Below are 18,319 nucleotides of genomic sequence, written 5' to 3'. Positions count from 1 at the left end.
AATGGGCACAAATCTCGAATTTCAAGAGTTGCTATATAATGAATCGATTTCTTCCAAAGGTATTAGATGAAGCAAAACTACCTTCCTGGAGTTTCTCTGAATTTTTCCGATTTTTTTGGAGGTACCGGTTTTGAGTTATGGCAACCGTGCCCAAAAATACAATTTTTGAAATAATTCTTTAAAGTTAAAATTACATGGTTGTGGTTGTGTGTTTCAAGAACAAAGTCTTTTTACCCCCTTAAACTCGTAGTCTTTGCTTACCTGTCGGAAAAACTTTGGATCGATATTTAAGCCTTTTCCCGTGATCCAATCAAACGAAACTTTGCAGGCAAACTTGTAACGATGATAAAAACATTTCTGTATCCCCTAACCGAAACTACGGTTTTACAATCGTTAAAATAACAATTGCAAGTTTTTATACAAGTTATTTTTAACTTCATAAAAATGATTTAGAAAAAGAAGAAAAGTATCAAGTTTGCTATAGTAAAATTGTTACTATGGATAGTAAAATAATAATTATAATATTATATTTAAAAAATTTCAAATTCACCTTTGCGCTGCGATATGTTGTGCTTACTGCATTAAATAGTGCTAGGCATGAAGGTTATAAGAAGGAGAACGATCGCTATAGAAAATATTGTCCCCGAAATATGGATAAAATAAGTGAGGCGCTGCAACCGCTAAGTAGTATCAATAAAAGCGGGCTGTTGTGCGCTAATTTGAAATGATATATCAATTTGTTCATTATGCAACTAACTTCATCTACTTGTACTCATAAACAACTTCGCAGATACTACTTCTTGATGACAGCGCGGCTGGTGGCTGAAAAATGAACTATAAATTCTACAAATTTTCAGGGACAGCGCTAATGCTTTAACACGTAGCGATCGTTCTCCTTCTTTATAACCTTCATGATGCTGGGCAAGTGATCAACAGATGCGGAAAACTGGTCACAAAAATCGTGCTTTCTGCAGCCAAATGCAGCCTGAAAGACCGTACTTTCGGTTAGGAGATACATAATTTTTTGTCAATTCTTTTTGAATAATTTATACATTCAAACTTCAGGACCGTTTCCATGGTTTCGGACATTTATAACTTGGGGGCCTTATAACTTCATTCAACTAGTTGATGGATAGATGGAGCGCATATGAGCGTCACATCGGGCAAAGCTCAAAAACTTTTAAAGGCTATATTCAAGTCCATTTTATTCGTTGTTGTTAGATATAATTGCCGTGAGGATAGCTAGGACAGTTTTGGGTCACCTCATCTGTAACTTTGGTAGAAAGCTATTCATTGCTGCTGAAGGCAAAATAAAAAAACAAAACAAAACAAAAAAAGGAAGGTTTCGGCATCTAATTTAAAACACTACTAACGCGCAGTTTCAAAAGTGCTTAAAAAATGTAGAGTAATAAATTTTTATATCTTCATCCATTTTTCCAAAAATCGGGAAAAACGGCCAAATATATATATATATATATACTAGCTGACCCGGCAAACGTTGTTTTGCCATGTGAATAATAATTTCTGAGAATTTCTAGTGTAGAAAAAAAATTACTTAACTTATTGGAAGTGTATAAAGATGTGGAATATGAGTGAAAAAGGCCTGGAGCGCTGTGAACGATGAGGGATACAAATTTAGAGTTGTATGTATTTTTTGATGCCACATAATAAAAAAATAAAAAATAAAAAATTTTATCAAAAAAATAAAAAAAATTTTATCGGGGTGAACACCCCTTATTACTTAGAGGTTAGAAAAATAGATAGTAGCCGATTCTTAGGCTTACTGCATATGCATAAAAAATTTCATGAGTATCGGTCAAGCCGTTTCGGAGGAGTATGGGAACATTGTGACACGAGAATTTTATATATTAGAATATATTTATATGCTAATTAACAATATCTTAAAACTTTTATTAAAAAAAAGTGTTTAAGAATTTTTTCAATCATTATCCTCGAATTATATGTAAAAAGTTCTGAATTTTGTTACTCAGGGGTTTGTTTTAATTATAAATTTTAAATGAAAAAAAAAATAGTGTTGCATAAAATTTATTCCATAACTTTTCCAAAGCTATTAATGAAATATTTAAAACTGGGGGCAAAAAAAAATTTTGACAAATCAATAAACTTGATAATAAAAAACAAATGGGTACTATTCCTTCACGACATTCAATGATGGAGATAACTAGATGATGGAGCCTAAATTTTACACCTCTGTTAAAGATCGGGTAGTAATTCCTATAGACGACGTCGATACCAGCGCGTACCAACAAAAAGCCGGCTAAAGAAAAAAACGGCTAAAGATATCGAAATTGTTCACTTTACATTTTTTTAAGGAAAAAATTTTCCAACAACTTTCATTTGAAAAATTGTTTTATAAAATCAATTAGTATCAAGATATTGTTAATTAGCATATATATAAATACAGTAGAATCTCGATAAGTTAAAGTCCAAGGGAAACACAAAATATTTTAAGTTATAGAGGTTTTAAGTTATCAAGTGTCTATGATAGGTAAAGGTTAATATAGAGGTATGTACATGTTTCTATGTACCCTAGTTAATATAGAGGTATGTACATGTTTCTATGTACCCTAGTTAATATAGAGGTATGTACATGTTTCTATGTAGTTACTGAGGGCCTATACAGAGATTATTTATTTAAGTTATAGAGGTTGCGTATTTTAAGTTATAGAGGTTTTGGGCTCTGATGGGAAGGGAACATAGTATTTTTTGAAGTAACAGAGGTTTTTATGTTACCGAGGTTTAAGTTATCGAGATTCTACTGTATATATATTTGGCGATTTTTCCCAATTTTCGGAAAAATGGCTGAAGATATTAAAATTTGATTCTACATTTTTTTAGGGAAAAAATTTCCGACAATTTTTAATAAAGTTGATGGTTTCCGAGATATTGGCCAAAAATCGTCTTTTTATGTATACATAGCGTCAATTAACGCAACTCTAGCACTTGTGAGACTGCGCGTTAGTAGGGTCTTAAACTAGATGCCGAAACCTACCAATTTTTTTAGTTTTTTTTTGGCTTTGAATAAATTTATAAAATTGCTCATGTTTCAGTTACTTTGAACAGTCTTAATTTTGTAAATAGTGGTTCAGCAGAAACGTCGTTGTCATGTTACAAGTGGAATTAAATAAAGATTTAATATTCAACAATATTCAATAAAATGAGTTAGAAACGATCGAATCTGTTGTGTTGTTAATTGTGAAGGCACACCCAGTAATCATTCAGAAAAGTTGGCTATAGCAGTACGTCGTCAAGGGAAGTTCAGTTAATTTTTACGACTTTATTAATTAATTAATTTTCATGCCATGCATATATGTAATATGCAAGGTATACTAAGTTTAGTCCCAAGTTTGTAACGCTTAAAAATATTAATGCTATGAACAAAATTTTGGTGTAGGTGTTTATAAAATCACCTAATCAGTCCATTTTCGGTTATCTATCCGTCTGTCCGTCTGTCTGCCAACACGATAACTCCAAAACGAAAAAAGATATCAAGCTGAAATTTTTCCAGCGTACTCAGGACGTAAAAAGTGAGGTCAATTGAGCAACATAGGTCAATTGGGTCTCGACCTATGGGTCCGTAGGACCCATCTTGTAAACCGTTAGATGGAACAAAAGTTTAAATGTAAAAAATCTTCCTTATCAAAAAATAAAGAACATTACTTCGTAAACTTCATTGTTTATCCATAGACGAATCATTTTAAATCAAAAAAGGCTAAAATAAATAGTTTTTATGTACCTCAACCTATCGGGCCAGTTTTTTTTTAAATGTTCAGGAAGGTCCATATATCAAAATCTACATCTAACTTCTTGCCGCTAGAAAGTTTGGCCATTGCTATGGGCCAAAAAAGCCCATTATTATAATAGGTGATTTTTGAAAATTTCAAAACATTGAAAATATGCAACAAAATGGGCCAGAAACGTACATTTAGAGGTTTTCGGGATTGCTGATCACTATTCTGAAGTCAGAATTACTCCCCCCCTCCTGGGGTAATTCACCCCGCTTGTCCAAATTGAATATTTACAGAAAAATGCAGTTTTAGGTCAACGAAGGGCGAAAAACCCTAAGAAGGGGGGAAGTATATCCCCTTTATAACTTCGGAATCGTGCTCAATAACCGCAAAAACCCCTGAGTATAGTTTTTTTATCCCTTTTGTCGAATATTTACAGAATATTGCAATTTTGGAGCAGCGAGGTAAATTACCCCAAGAGGGGGAGATTATATCGAAATTCTGATTTCGAAATAGTGATCAGAGACCCCGAAAACCCCCGAGTATACGTTTCTGACCCATATTTTCAACGTTTTAAAATTTTCAAAAACCACCCCTGGTGGAAAAAATATTTGAAAAAAAAATAAGTCTTAATAAGTCTTAGGAAACTCTGAAAAAATCTTAGAAACTTTAAAAAAGTATTAAGAACTCGGAATAACTCTGAATTAGACTAGTCCGAAAACGTTAAGAAATTCAAAGTTCCTAAGAATTTTTCAGAATTTGTTATTCTTTCTTCAAATATTTTTTCCACCAGGGACCTCATAAATGGATTCTAATGATTATTGGATCCATAGCAAAAACCAAACTTTCTAGCGGCAAAAAGTTAGATGTAGATTCCGATATATGGACCTTCCTAATCATTAAAAAAAAAAATTGGCTCGATAGGTTGAGGTACAAAAAAATTCTCTATGAAATGCTAAAATGACACGACTACCGTGAGGGTGCAAATTAGGCGTAAATTGTATAGTATCATAGATAAAATAATAGTACAATATCTTTGTATAGTATGTATTATATGGGAATATCAGTTACGTATGCGTGACATTTATGTATGTGTAATGTGAAAGAGTAATCAATACTGTCTGTGCATGGTATTTCAACAATTAACTCAGTCAATTGTTTGTTTTCACTTGTTTTTATTAACATTGTGTAGAAATATACAGACCCAAAGTATTAAAGAAAAATTTTTTAACACAAAATTTTAACATCAATTCAAACGTCTGTACCTCTGCGAAAACTCTGCTTGTACTTTCTAGTTTTGGATAAATATTTTTATCACTCCTTGCCGCTTTGCACTGAGGGTTGTAAAGGTGTTAAATGTTATCCCTAAATTTTGTATTAAGTTTAGAAGCGTACCAAAATTTTAAAAATTATTTTACACCAAATTTCTTAAGGCCACTCTAAAGTTTGTTTATTTTTCTTTAAATTGAGGTCTAAGAAATATCCGTACGAGCTTTTTGGGCCAAGATATTCGCTTTCGAAGCAAAATTGGCACTTCTGGGTTTAAAATCACATACATGTCACACATACATAACTGATATTCCCATATAATGCATATAATACAATTTACGCCTAATTTGCGCCCTCACGGGTAAACAGTGATGTTTACGAAAAAATGTTTCGAACAAAATTTGTTTATTTTTTGATAAGGAAGATTTTTTACATTTAAACTTTTGTTCTATCTCTAACGGTTTACAAGATGGGTCCTACGGTCTATTGGGTCTTGACCTACCCATAGGTCAAGATCCAATTGACCTATGTTGGTCATTTACGAACTCGACCTCTCTTTTTACGTCCTGAATACGCTGTAAAAATTTCAGCTCGATACCTTTTTTCGTTTTTGAGTTATCGTGTTGGCAGACAGACGGACAGACAACCGAAAATGGACTAATTAGGTGATTTTATAAACACCTATACCAAAATGTAGTTCATAGCATCAATATTTTTAAGCGTTACAAACTTGGGACTAAACTTAGTATACCTTGCATATTACATATATGCATGGTATAAAAAAAAAATTTTATTGTTAAAATATCTATACAAACTATATTTTTAATGCAAAAAACAAAATTTATTTGTTCATTTATGAAACATTTGTTCCGCTTTTTTATCTCTCTTACTAACATAATTATTACCATGTATATAAAATCGTAATGGTGCTTTGGACCATGGTTCACCAACTGATTCTATACCAATTCGATGTGTTTTAACAATTTTAAAATCTGTGTCAACAAAATCATCCTCAATCCATAATGCTTGATTTCGATCATCACTTAAATCTAATTTGTTACACGTATCTTTGTTAATGGACATACTTATACATAATTTAGATGGTCCGTTGCATAACATGTGATGTTTGAAATTTTTTGGTACTGGCTTTCCTAGAAAAATTTATTATATTAGTCGCATCAATATGCATGTTTTTACTCGGGAGTCCTCATCCTCAATAACAGCTCCAATTTTGATGATTTTTTTTGTATATTATTTAAAATCAGAAACATTTCAGGAAGGGGAAATAATCTGGAGGGGGGAAAGGCAATGTTGCGACTGATATATCGACCCCCAGTCTAAATCGCTAATAATAGAAGTTTGAAATTTCGAGAGCATATTGATTTTATACTGTAGGTGTCATTTAAGAAAGGATTTTTCGAAATTCATAGCCTAAAAGGTTGAAATAGCGGATGAAATTTTGTATGAAAATATATCCAAACCGTCATTTGTGGGTTTACCACTTAACCGATTTTAAAAATTGTTTCATTTATAGAATACTACATTACCAGCAAGTCAGTGACATGGCCGTATTTTCTTTTCAAAATAATTATATAAGAATTCGCATTAAAAATTAAAATCCATTAAATAGTGAAAAAAAAGGGAACTTAAGAGAATTGAAGGCTATAACATGAATAACTGCCATTTATTTATATTGCTTAAACAATAGGGTATTCCACTATTTTTGAAAAAGTACTTCAAAATGTTGATTTTGCTAATAAAAAGTCTCAAAAAATTTATTTCGGAAAATACACACGCTTTCTTGCCAAAAACTTAAATTAAATTTTAAACCTTTTTTAAACTGTCAAAAACGCGGGCATCCAATTTGATGACGTAATATGGGTATCACTATACGAAATAACACAAATAAGTTTGACAGATATATTCATAGACATCTGATTATAATAAATATAAATACTTATTATCTATGTAGATATATATAATACCCAGCTGTCTACACTGAACTAACTGATGGTCTATAACTCATACCGCTATGACATCACAGCAGAGCTTACCCGCGTTTTAGGTCACATGATATACAGTTTAAAAATTACGATTTTTAATTTTAATATTTCAAAAGAAAAATGTGCTTTTATGACTCGAAATCAGAATATTTAAGTATATTTTTACATAAATTTTAACTTTTTTTTAAATTTCATGATTTATTTGTGACTAACGATAATACCCTATTAGTCATAGGGCTTAGCAAAATGAAACTGCATTTTATGCTAAAAGCAAGCTACTTTGCCCAGTGATACTAGGGACTAATATGAATGATTTCATCCGAGGAAAAGAAAACTTCATCCACTGGAATTCAAGATGGCGGACCTTTTCCAAAATGTCGACCGAATAATTTTAAAAGTGTATACACTCATAAAGGTTGCACAGATTTGAGTGCTTGGTGTGTCAATCAATTTTTATTGACACCTCCAATCAAATGAAAGACATACCATTTAAAAAATTAAAGATGGCGGCCGAATATTAATAAAAGTGATTAAAAGAGTGTAATTTTTCAATTAATTTTTTCATTCTAATGAAAATAACAACTAAATATCCTATGATATGGTCACATATTTTTTATTTAAATGGAAAAGGGTAATTTAAACTACAAAATAAAAAAAAATGCTTTACAATCCGTCGAGTAGTTTTTGAACTATACGCATTAAAAAAGATGCGTGTGATTTTAAAAGCCTTCATTGTACGTAATGTGATACATCGTACATACGCCAGTATATACGTACTTTTAACCTGGAAAGTACTCCGAAGTTAATGAACTTTTTACAGGCTATTTAGGGGTACTCTAGAATGTCGCTTCTAAGTTTTTGACCTCGAGAACCCTGTGATAACTTGAGGAGGGGGACAAAAACCCCAAAATTTTCTGACTTCTTTCAGTTTTTCGCTTATATCTCGTTATTTAAGCCCATTTTGTGTTCTAGAGTTCACTACAAATTAGTAGAACATTGAATTTGCTAAACTTTAGTTTATTAACCGATTTTCTAGACTCAATAATAACCGAGATACAGCCGAAAAAGGTAGACAAATTTTCTCGAAATGTACAAAAGTAGCCGAAAAATGATATTTTAGCCCTATAACTCTTTATTACCATCATATCATGTTAATTATGTTAAGCGCACATGAATATCAACAGTCTAGTACAACTATGACCTCAGCCCTACCTCCTTTCCACTTCCCCAACTGTCCCCCTTCCCTAAACGTGAAGGTGGCTCATTTTAATGTAAGATGTGCATTTTTAGAAACCTTCACCCACTCCAAATACTCTTACGTTGTACACACAATGTCATGTCACGGGGTGGGGGGAGGTTCCTCTGACCAAAATTATTGTTGTGATTTGCAGTTTCCGATGAAAATATCGCCGTAAGCACTAAGACTAAGTATATGTGCAACTTATATAAAAAATGTATTTTAACTTAATAACAATAAAAATGGATTTTAACTCTTGTTGCGGAACCCAGAACCCTAACTTTTTTTGAAAATAAAATACAACCCATGCTGATTGGTTATAACGTAGCATTCTATAGATGAAAGAATTTGAGGTTTGTATATATTTTCAATCAAACTTTCATCCCCTATTTCACTCTTTTAGGGGATGGATTTCAAAAAATCCTTTCTTAAATGACACCTACAGTATAATACATCCCCTCATGTTTCTGATTTTAAATAATATACAAAAAGAATCATTTAAAAAAAAAATCATCAAAATCGGAGCTGTTATTGAAGACTACTCCCTAAGAATGGCTACTTTATGTATTCCTTTATCTGATTATATCTTTAAGATGCATTTTTGTCGTTTAATTTGCTGAAAATTGTGTTTAAACAACTACATTTATCATGTTATAAAAAAGTAAAGATACTGAATCTTTTTGTCGTGGAAAGGGTAATAAAAAAAGATGAAAGGTTTCTTAACCCTTGTGGAAATATTCTGACTTACTAAAAAAAATTTCAGAAAAGGAGTTTTCAACTGCCTATCTTTTATAGTTTTGGAGAAAATAGACACAAAAATTTTGTCCTAATTGGCGCGCCCTCACGGGTAAACAGTGCTGTTTACAAAAAAATGTTTCAAAGAAAAGCTGTTTATTTTTTTATAAGGAATATTTTTTATATTTAAACTTTTGTTTGATCTCTAATAGTTTAGAAGATGGGTTCTAAGGATCAAATTGACCTACTATGGTGCTCATTTACGGACTCAAACTCACTCTGTACGTCCTGTGCACGCTATAAACATTTCAGCTTGATATCTCAGCTTTCGTTTTTGAGTTATCGTGTCGACATTCCGAAATGATCTAAGGGGCCATCTATAAATTATGTCACATCAATTTTGCGATTATTGAAACCCCTTTCCCTTCTCCCTTATCACAAGATGGTCACCTTTTTGAAGCCCCCTCCACCTTTTGTGTGACGTCACATATTTTGGAATTTAATGGAAATAATTAAAATAATTTCTTTCAATACTATTCTTTTAAAGTTTGAGAATAGTATGCCAACTATAACCAAACCAGCAATTCGCAAAATAATCAACAAAGTAAACAAATTTTAATTTAAAGCTTTTCCTTATAAAATAGACTTTCAGAAATACAACAGCATTAGTGGAAATGTTTCCCGATAACGAGAAAACACGTTCATTCTCCGTCGATGCGTTGGCTTAATGGTCACTACAGCTTTGTAAATTTTTTCAAGAGTAGGCGTTCGTTGCCCAATAGACTCAAATAATTGAAATTCCTTTTTAAATTTCTGGTAGTGTGTGACTGGTTTTGTCTGTAGTCTCAGCTGTCTGAATGGCCTTGTAAATTGAAGTTCTAATAATTCATTGCCGAGTTTGAGGTCCTCTATATTGTTTTGGTTTGCGATTTCGGAAACTTAGGTTGAACTTTTGAATTTCGATATAAGCTATTATCTAAGTATTATATGTGTTTTTTAGTTATCTAGCGCCTGGAATTAATTTCTCGTGTTCTCGAGACATTGATTTTTTTATCTCGTCTCGACTAAAGATAAATTTCTCGAGAATTTTCGAGCAGAAACCCTAACTTAGTGACAAATAGACCCTTTTCATTAAAAAAAATGATGACTTTTTTTTTCGGGCAGTATGTCAAAAAACTAATGTGGTAAAATGAATAACAAAATATCTTGTTTGTTTGTCCGACATTACTTTTACCTGTCAAATTGTTAAAAGGTCTATTGAAATAGTTAATCCGGTCGCGGTTGTGACTTCACAAAATTTTCAATAAAGTCACAGATATGACTTTTGGAAAATTAAATTACGTTTTTCGAATTTTAGTAATTCATTTTAAAGAAATAAAATACGTTCAACCCTGGTGGAAATATTTTCTGCCAATAGTGTAACTTAGTCTTGCAGTGTTCTGAAAAACAATTCTAGAAGAATGAGTAAGTCTAAAAAATTCTGAAAACTTTGAAAAAAGTCTGAAAAGATCTATGTAAAATTTATTAAACAGTTTGAAGACTGCATTATTACAAGGTTTTCGACTCTTCTAGAAGAGTCGTCGCTTTTTAGAATTCATAAGAGATTTTATGAAAATTTAGCTAAAGTAAGAGTAAGACTTATTCAGAATTAATCAGAGAAAAATTTAAAACATTTCAGATTTTCAAAAAAATTATTACTGCAGGTTTTATCATATTGGATACTTCTTTTAAGGAATATAAAAATTTGCCAGGAAAACTCTCTTGTGCGAATGATCATATATTTAATATAAAAATGAATTATTCAGTACATTAAGGCCCATAATTTCGAAATGTACTCAAGCTAAACTATTCTCAAAGTTTAGCAAAAAAGTTTAGCTGAGTACATTTTTGAAATTATGGTCCTTATTGTACTGAATAATTCATTTTTATATTAAATATATGATCATTCGTATACTTTGAAACAACTATCACTCTGGTTACTCGTCAAAGCGAATAAATAAATCAGAAAAACTCTAAATATTTTCCTTGCAAATTTTTATATTCCTTAGGACAAGTATTAAATATTTAAATATGATAAATACTGCAGTAATATATAGTATATTTGTGTGAAAATCTGAAATGTTTAAAATTTTACTCTGATTAATTCTGAATAAGTCTTACTCTTACTTTAGTTAAATTTTCATAAATTATCATATTAATTCTGAAAGTCTTCTAGAAGAGTCTAAAAACTTGTAATAATGCCATCTTCAAACTAATGCGCATATTATGGAATATGCGCGCTGTAAAAGTATACGAGCTTGTAGCTAAGTGATCCATAATATTTAAACAAGCCTGTACTCGTGGAGACGTTACACATAAAATATTCATGTGTACGTATACAACACCAATCCTAACACTGTTCTGTCTGACTCGCTACTATGTATACTTGCTTATAAAGTGTTGAACTTTAAACTATTTTTTAAAAATAACTAGACGGTCAAAAAATTTTTTTAATTTTTTTTAGAATCGAAACAAATCAATTAATAGACTGTTAGTTTGGTTTTTATAAATTAATAGCTGATGCAAAAGTATAAAGAGTGTATACCATACATGTTAAATATCGAACTTTTAATTAAATTTATCTCGGATTCTAGACGGTCAATCAGATTCAAATTTTAAGGGTAATTGTATAATCATGTCTTTAGTAAGTACACAAAAATTTATAATTTTCTGACGCTACCCAAATATCGCGACAACAACCTTAAATAAATTTTACATAGATCTTTTCAGAATTTTTTAGCCTTATTCATTCTTTTAGAATTGTTTTCCAAAACACTGCAAGACTAAATTAGACTATTGGCATAAAATATTTCCACCAGTAATTTCTCAATAGATATCTTCATTTTTAGGTTTAAATAAACTTAAAGCATAAAAAACGAATATTTATTATTCATTAAAAGTTCATATTCTACGATCAAGATGTTTTTACCTTTATATCGTAATAAAATCATTTCTTCGATATTTGTAAGTGGTTCTAACGCTCGAAGTAATACTGCAGCTCCTGATTCTGAACTAGAAATATTAAAACAGAAGTACATTCCATACGTCATATAAACATACGCTGTTCCAGCAGGCATATACATTGGTTCATTCCTTTCAGTACGTCTAAAATTACAGACAATATATTTAGAACGAAACCCTATTAGACCATTATTTAGCTCCAAAAATGGATTGAGATTCCAAAGTGAATGCCATTCAGATCAATTGTTAGGAATCCTTCAAACAATAATTCTAGCCTACCCATGTGAAAATAAATCAGTTTTTACACTCCCCCTCCTCCTCTTCCCCCACATAAGGATATGTACAGATTTTTTAAACTCCCCATCTCCTCAAAATGCTTACGTAATTAATGAATGGCTCCTAAGCACATTTCGGAAATTTGGAGGACATCTACAAGTTATATGGTCCACTGTCTCAAAATTACTAATCCGGTTCTGTTTATATAAACCAAAATATTATAAATTCGAACTACATCCGCTTCCGTGAAATCACAGTTCCATACCGATTTAAGGAAATCAAAGAAACTATCTACATTAATTTTTTTATGGAGTTTTTAATTATTTTTCTATTAATTTGGATTTATCGAAATGTCTGTTAAAATTCCCAGAATTTATAACTAATCACGTCACGCTGTTCCTAAATACAAGCCGTTATGTTGCTCATCACGAGGTTTGTATTTAGGAACAGACCTATTGTCTTTAATATTTATTTGTGTTTTAAGCAACCTTCTATAAAGCAGCCACTAAAAACCTACAACTTCCATATAGTACAATGAAACTAAATATCTAAAAGAAAAAGTGTTGCATCTTTGAAATTTTTCACATTTTATTTATTAGATAGCAAAACATGTTATCAAAAACTAGGACACTCAGGAGGGGGGTGCTCAACTCTTTTTTTGGAGGCTAAATTGAAATTCGGAGTATTTAACGTCGTACTAAAAATTTGATGTTTTTTGAAAAAAGTATATCGTACACTTTTTAAAATACTATAAAAGTTTTATTCAGCACAAAAACGTATGAATTTACCACGGGAACTAAAATTAATGCTTGCCGCTTTCCAATTAACTTTATTTGGATTTGGATCCTAGGAACAGGCCTAAGAAGTTCTAGCAGTTTCGGATAAATGTTTTTTTTTTTTAAATATTGCAATTTAAATGAAATTTTTTTGTTTTTAAAAATACAAGAAAATCTTTTTTAAAAGTCTTTAACGTTAAATAACTCGAAAAAAAAATTACAAAATAAAGTTTAAAATGTAAAATATTTTGTCGAAAAAAAGCTAAAATTTTTTCCCTGCTACTTTTTTCTGTAACTTTATTATTTTTCGAGTTATTTACCAATAAAGACAGTTTTTTTTTGTATTTTTCGAAACAATTTTTTGCATTTAAGTTGCAATATTTCAAAAAACATCCGATACTGCTAGAACTTCTTGAGCCAGTTGCCAGTACCTAAATAAAGTTAATTAAAGTTAATAAAACATAAAAGGAAAGCGGCAAGCATTAATTTTAGTTACCGTGGTAAATTCATCAGTTTTTGTACTGAATAAAACATAAAAAGAAAGGTCCGATAAACTTTGTTTTCCTCATAACTCCGTCAATTTTTATGCAAATGACAAGGAAACTTTTTTCATTTTCAAGGTATTTTATTCTACTTTAAAAAGTGTACGATATACTTTTTTCAAAAAACATCAAATTTTTAGTACGACGTCAAATACTCCGAATTTCAATCACCAATAACTCGGAAAGTATTGACTTTTCGAAATATATTTCAATGACACTTTTTGCTTATTATTCATTCTTATATCGATTCCTGTTGAAAGAAAGGGATGACGAGGTATAAATCTTACGGCTCTCTATAGTTTTTTATAATTTTTAAAAAACTTCTAATTATACTCCCCCCCCCCCAAAGGGGGTTGAACATCCCCCGGAGTGGCCGCTTTTTTGGTACGAAGTTTTTACAGCCTAATAAATGTGAAAAATTTCAAAGTTGAAACACTTTTTTCTTTATTACCATGACTTTGTATAATTTTGTTGTGCTAATATATCAATTGCATTTTATATCAGAGACTCTAAACCTGGTCCGGTTTCAATGATTTATCTTTAAGATTTTACAAACCTGCCATTGTAAGCATGTGATGCCTTATCAATATCAGCCAAATAACTTTCGGTTTCGACAATTCGACCTTTAAATAGGGAATTATCATCTAAACGACGTACTAACACTTTACCAAGTAAATTTAAGGCTAATTCTTGACAAGATACATCGTAAAATGATTTGGTTAATCTAACGCATGTTTTTGACATTTTAATTAATTTATCTGTGTTTGTATTGTCCAACTTATGTTTTAATTGTTCTGAACTCATAATTGACAATTTGACATACTTTTTAAATAATTTAGCAATCGTTCAATCGTTGACAGATATATATACACCATTGACATTATAGTACATAGGCTGGGCAGCGTCTATCTTTCCGTACAGTGAGAGGTGTGCCAACATCTGAGATAATTGGCACATCCGGCACATTACACATACATACATGTCACACATACGTAACTGATATACCCATATAATACTACAATTTGCGCATAATATGCGCTCTCACGGGTAAACAGTGATGTTTACGAAAAAATTTGAAACAAAAGTTATTTATTTTTTTATAAGGAACATTTTTTACATTTAAACTTTTGTTCTATCTCTAACGGCTTACAAGATGGGTCCTACGGACCCAAGACCCAATCGACCTATGTTGCTCATTTACGAACTCGGCCTCACTTTTGACGTCTTAAGCATGCTATAAAAATTTCTGCTTAAAATCTTTTTTCGTTTTTGAGTAATCGTGATGACAGACAGACAGACAACCGGAAATGGACTAATTAGGTGATTTTATGAACACCTATAACAAAATTTTGTTCATAGCATCAATATTTTTAAGCGTTATAAATTTGGGACTAAACTTAGTATACCTTGATATATTTCATATACATGATAAAAAAAAAGTTATCATGTATTACTTTAAATTTTTTCTTGTGAATCTACAATGACAAGTATGACAACAAGACTTTGTTTTGACATTTCTACACCGCCGCCATGATGTATTTGACCTAAGCAATTACCTCAGATGTTGGTACGCTGAAATTGTTTGACGCTCAGTCTATGTAATTTAAATAATTTAATGGTCTAAGATATACATGCGTACACAGACCTCATAAAATTTAGACTTGCACACTGACATTACTACCATCTACTTACCAACTGCATTCAACAAAAATAAGAAGCTAAAATAGACCCGGGCACCCATAAACAATAAAAGTTATTGTTTCATAATTAAAAGCTCACCAAAAACATAAATGTATAAAAAGGCCGTATTTGCCAAAGAATTCTAATAAACTCAATCACGTCAGCCCAAAAAGGTTATGAAATCTGGTAAGAGAGAAAATCCTTCGAAAAATATTAAGAAGAATGATATAAATTTATTGAGTAAATTTTTCGTCATTAAGCATTTGAGTATTAAATAAGCAAATTTTCGGTGATTTTAGACTCCTACTCCTTCCCTATCGGAGCAAATAAGAAAATCGCCAACCCCTCTCCCTTTCCCAAATGATAAGACGTAGGTTTTTACAACTATTATTAAACATCAAAATTTAAATTTAAAATATCAAAGTACTTTTAAGTAAAAAAGTTACTTAATAAAGGCCTATTTTAGTTTTTTTTTTTACTAAACTACGAAAATGATTCGTATAAATATTTTATATTTAATTTGGCAAGTTTTCGGAGTATTCGTACAAACGAATCAAAAAAAATAAAAACTTGATAAGTAAAAATATAAAATAAATACGTACTAAGGAAAATTCTATGTGTATATATCTTTGGTGTATATATATATATGACTGTGCTTTTGGTTCAATACAATAACTATACAATAGACCTTTTTCATGAAAAACATAAATGCTTTTAGTTAATTTTTTTAAGAAAATATAGGTCGAGAAGAGAATGTAACTCGAAAAATACCCATTTTTAACAATAAAAACACTGAAAAAAATTGTAAAAAAGTCGTAATATTTGAAATAATTTTAAATGACGTCACAATGCCCTTCGTGTAACTTCGTGTGTTTCCGGATATACAAAATTTTCAATAGCTTAGGAGCTATGACCGTATGAACAATTAATTTGTTTATAACAAATTTCCCGTCACTCTGAGCGATGAGCAAGTTGAAAATTCGAATTCAGCGGGTCGAAATTCACAAATAATCAATATGGCGGTGACTGGGTACCGTGCGAGAGAGATTACCGAGAGTGGGAGAATGTCCCCATCCTACTCCTACCTGCGCAAGAGCATACCTTGTCTAATCTAACTCAGCGCCTGCACTATTACGTTCGAGCTGTCAAGTTGGTCAATGTTTTGTTTACATTTTTTCAATGTCGAATTGTCTCATAAAAAATTGAAAAAACCTGAGGCGGAAAAAATTCATTAATTATTAATTCATTGTAAGGAACGATTTTATCATTACTAAAATCCAGGGCCGGATTAACAAGTAGGCAGAATAGGCAGTTGCCTGGGGCCCCCGATTTTAGGGGGCCCCCGAAAAATGAAAAAGACTTCTAAAATTTTCTTACAAACATAAAATTCTAGAGAGTGAAAGAAAAATATAATCAGAACTTGTAATATTTGGGGTTGCGCAGGGACAAATAGGACACAACTAAACAACGTACAGGATAATTTAGAAATTTAATTAAGAATTAATATACATAGAAAAATGTTCGTATTAAAGTTCATCAATATTCATGAAATAAAATCACATCAGTGTTCATACTAAATTAACGCATGTAATACAGTTTAGATACGCTGCTATACAACAACCTCAATACAGTTTAGATACGCTGCTATACAGCAAACACAATACAGTTTAAATACGCTGCTATACGCCAAACACAATACAGTTTAAATACGCTGTTATACGCCAAACACACTTCAGTTTCAGAGAGATTTGCATTTCTCATCAACTTTTCTCTAAGTGATGGAGACCTCCACGAAGCTATAAATAACTTAGTTCGTTTTTATTCTAGAGATTTGGAAGAATTTTTTATTGAAATGAAACAATTCCAAAGTTACGTGAACTCCAGATACACTGACGCACAAAAAACTCATAGTCATTTGTATAAGATTCTAATGGAAGATCAATTAGCCGATGTATTTCCTAACACAGAAATAGCTCTTCGGATTTTTTTAACATTAATGATCACAAATTGTTCTGCCGAACGATCCTTCTCGCAATTAAAAAGAATCAAAGCTGCTGAAAGAGCTACAACGCGACAAGAGCGACTCGAGATGTTAGGTATACTTTGCATTGAGTCAGATTTATTGAACAAAATCGATACTGATGATATAATTGATGAATTTGCCGAAAACAAATGTAGAAAACGACATGTTTAAAATGTAGATAGTAATTTTATTGATATTATTACATTGGGACAATAAAATTTTTATGAAAGATAAAAGTTTGTATTTTTTAATCGAAAAAAGAAGGGAACGGACGTGAAAAAAAGGGCCCCCAAATTGATGGTTGCCTAGGGCCCCGTTGAGGGTTAATCCGGCCCTGCTAAAATCAAAGATTGTTCACACAAACGTGTTCACGTTTTTTACAATATAGTTGAATCAGGAAGCGAAGATGGCGTCGACCATCGAACATACCATTGAGGCTATAAAGAAGAAGAACGATCGCTGTAGAAAATATTGTCCTCAAAATATGGACAAACTAAGTGAGGTGCTGGGATCGACCGCTAAGTAGTATCAATAAAAGCGGGCTGGTGTGCGCTAATTTGAAATGATATATCAATTTGTACATTATGCAACTAACTGCATCTACTTGTACTCATAAACAGCTAACTTCGCAGATACTACTTCTTGATGATAGCGCGGTTGGTGGCTGAAAAATGAACTATAAATTCTACAAATTTTCAGGGACAGACGCGCTAATGCTTTAACACGTAGCGATCGTTCTCCTTCTTTATAACATTCATGATACCTTAGATCATATGTAGAGTATTTTCAAAGGAACATACCTTGTCTAATTCTACTATGATCTCTATGAAATAATCTTAAAATGGTATCTATAATAAAATAAATGTCAAATTATTAAAACGTAACATAAAAAAAATTTGCAAATAAAAATTATTTGGCGATTTGTTATTAAAGAAGAAAACATGGAACTTGAAAAACAATTAAATACAGATAAACATGTATTAATCAAGGAAGAAATGTTAACAGAAACTGTTGAAATTAAACAGGAAG

The 18,319-nt window shown here is 31.4% G+C and overlaps 1 protein-coding gene and 1 long non-coding RNA gene across 2 annotated transcripts; one reads left to right on the top strand and one right to left on the bottom strand.

Moving 5' to 3' along the window:
* The first annotated feature begins 48 nt into the window (after positions 1–48).
* Positions 49–16,984, top strand: LOC123299618. Its single transcript, XR_006535353.1, has 3 exons — positions 49–59; positions 1,822–1,823; positions 16,685–16,984. It is a non-coding gene; the product is annotated as an uncharacterized LOC123299618 (long non-coding RNA).
* On the bottom strand, positions 5,852–14,398 carry LOC123299608 (putative 3-methyladenine DNA glycosylase). Its single transcript, XM_044881872.1, has 3 exons — positions 14,144–14,398; positions 11,962–12,137; positions 5,852–6,169 (listed from the first exon to the last, which is right to left on the bottom strand). Exons 1-3 carry the CDS (start codon positions 14,389–14,391, stop codon positions 5,868–5,870), a joined length of 726 nt encoding a protein of 241 aa, XP_044737807.1. The 5' UTR covers positions 14,392–14,398; the 3' UTR covers positions 5,852–5,867.
* Positions 16,985–18,319: the final 1,335 nt, after the last annotated feature.

Source organism: Chrysoperla carnea, chromosome 5 (genome assembly GCF_905475395.1).
Source record: "Chrysoperla carnea chromosome 5, inChrCarn1.1, whole genome shotgun sequence".
Lineage (NCBI taxonomy): Eukaryota > Metazoa > Arthropoda > Insecta > Neuroptera > Chrysopidae > Chrysoperla > Chrysoperla carnea.
This window is presented reverse-complemented; position numbering and strand designations above follow the sequence as displayed.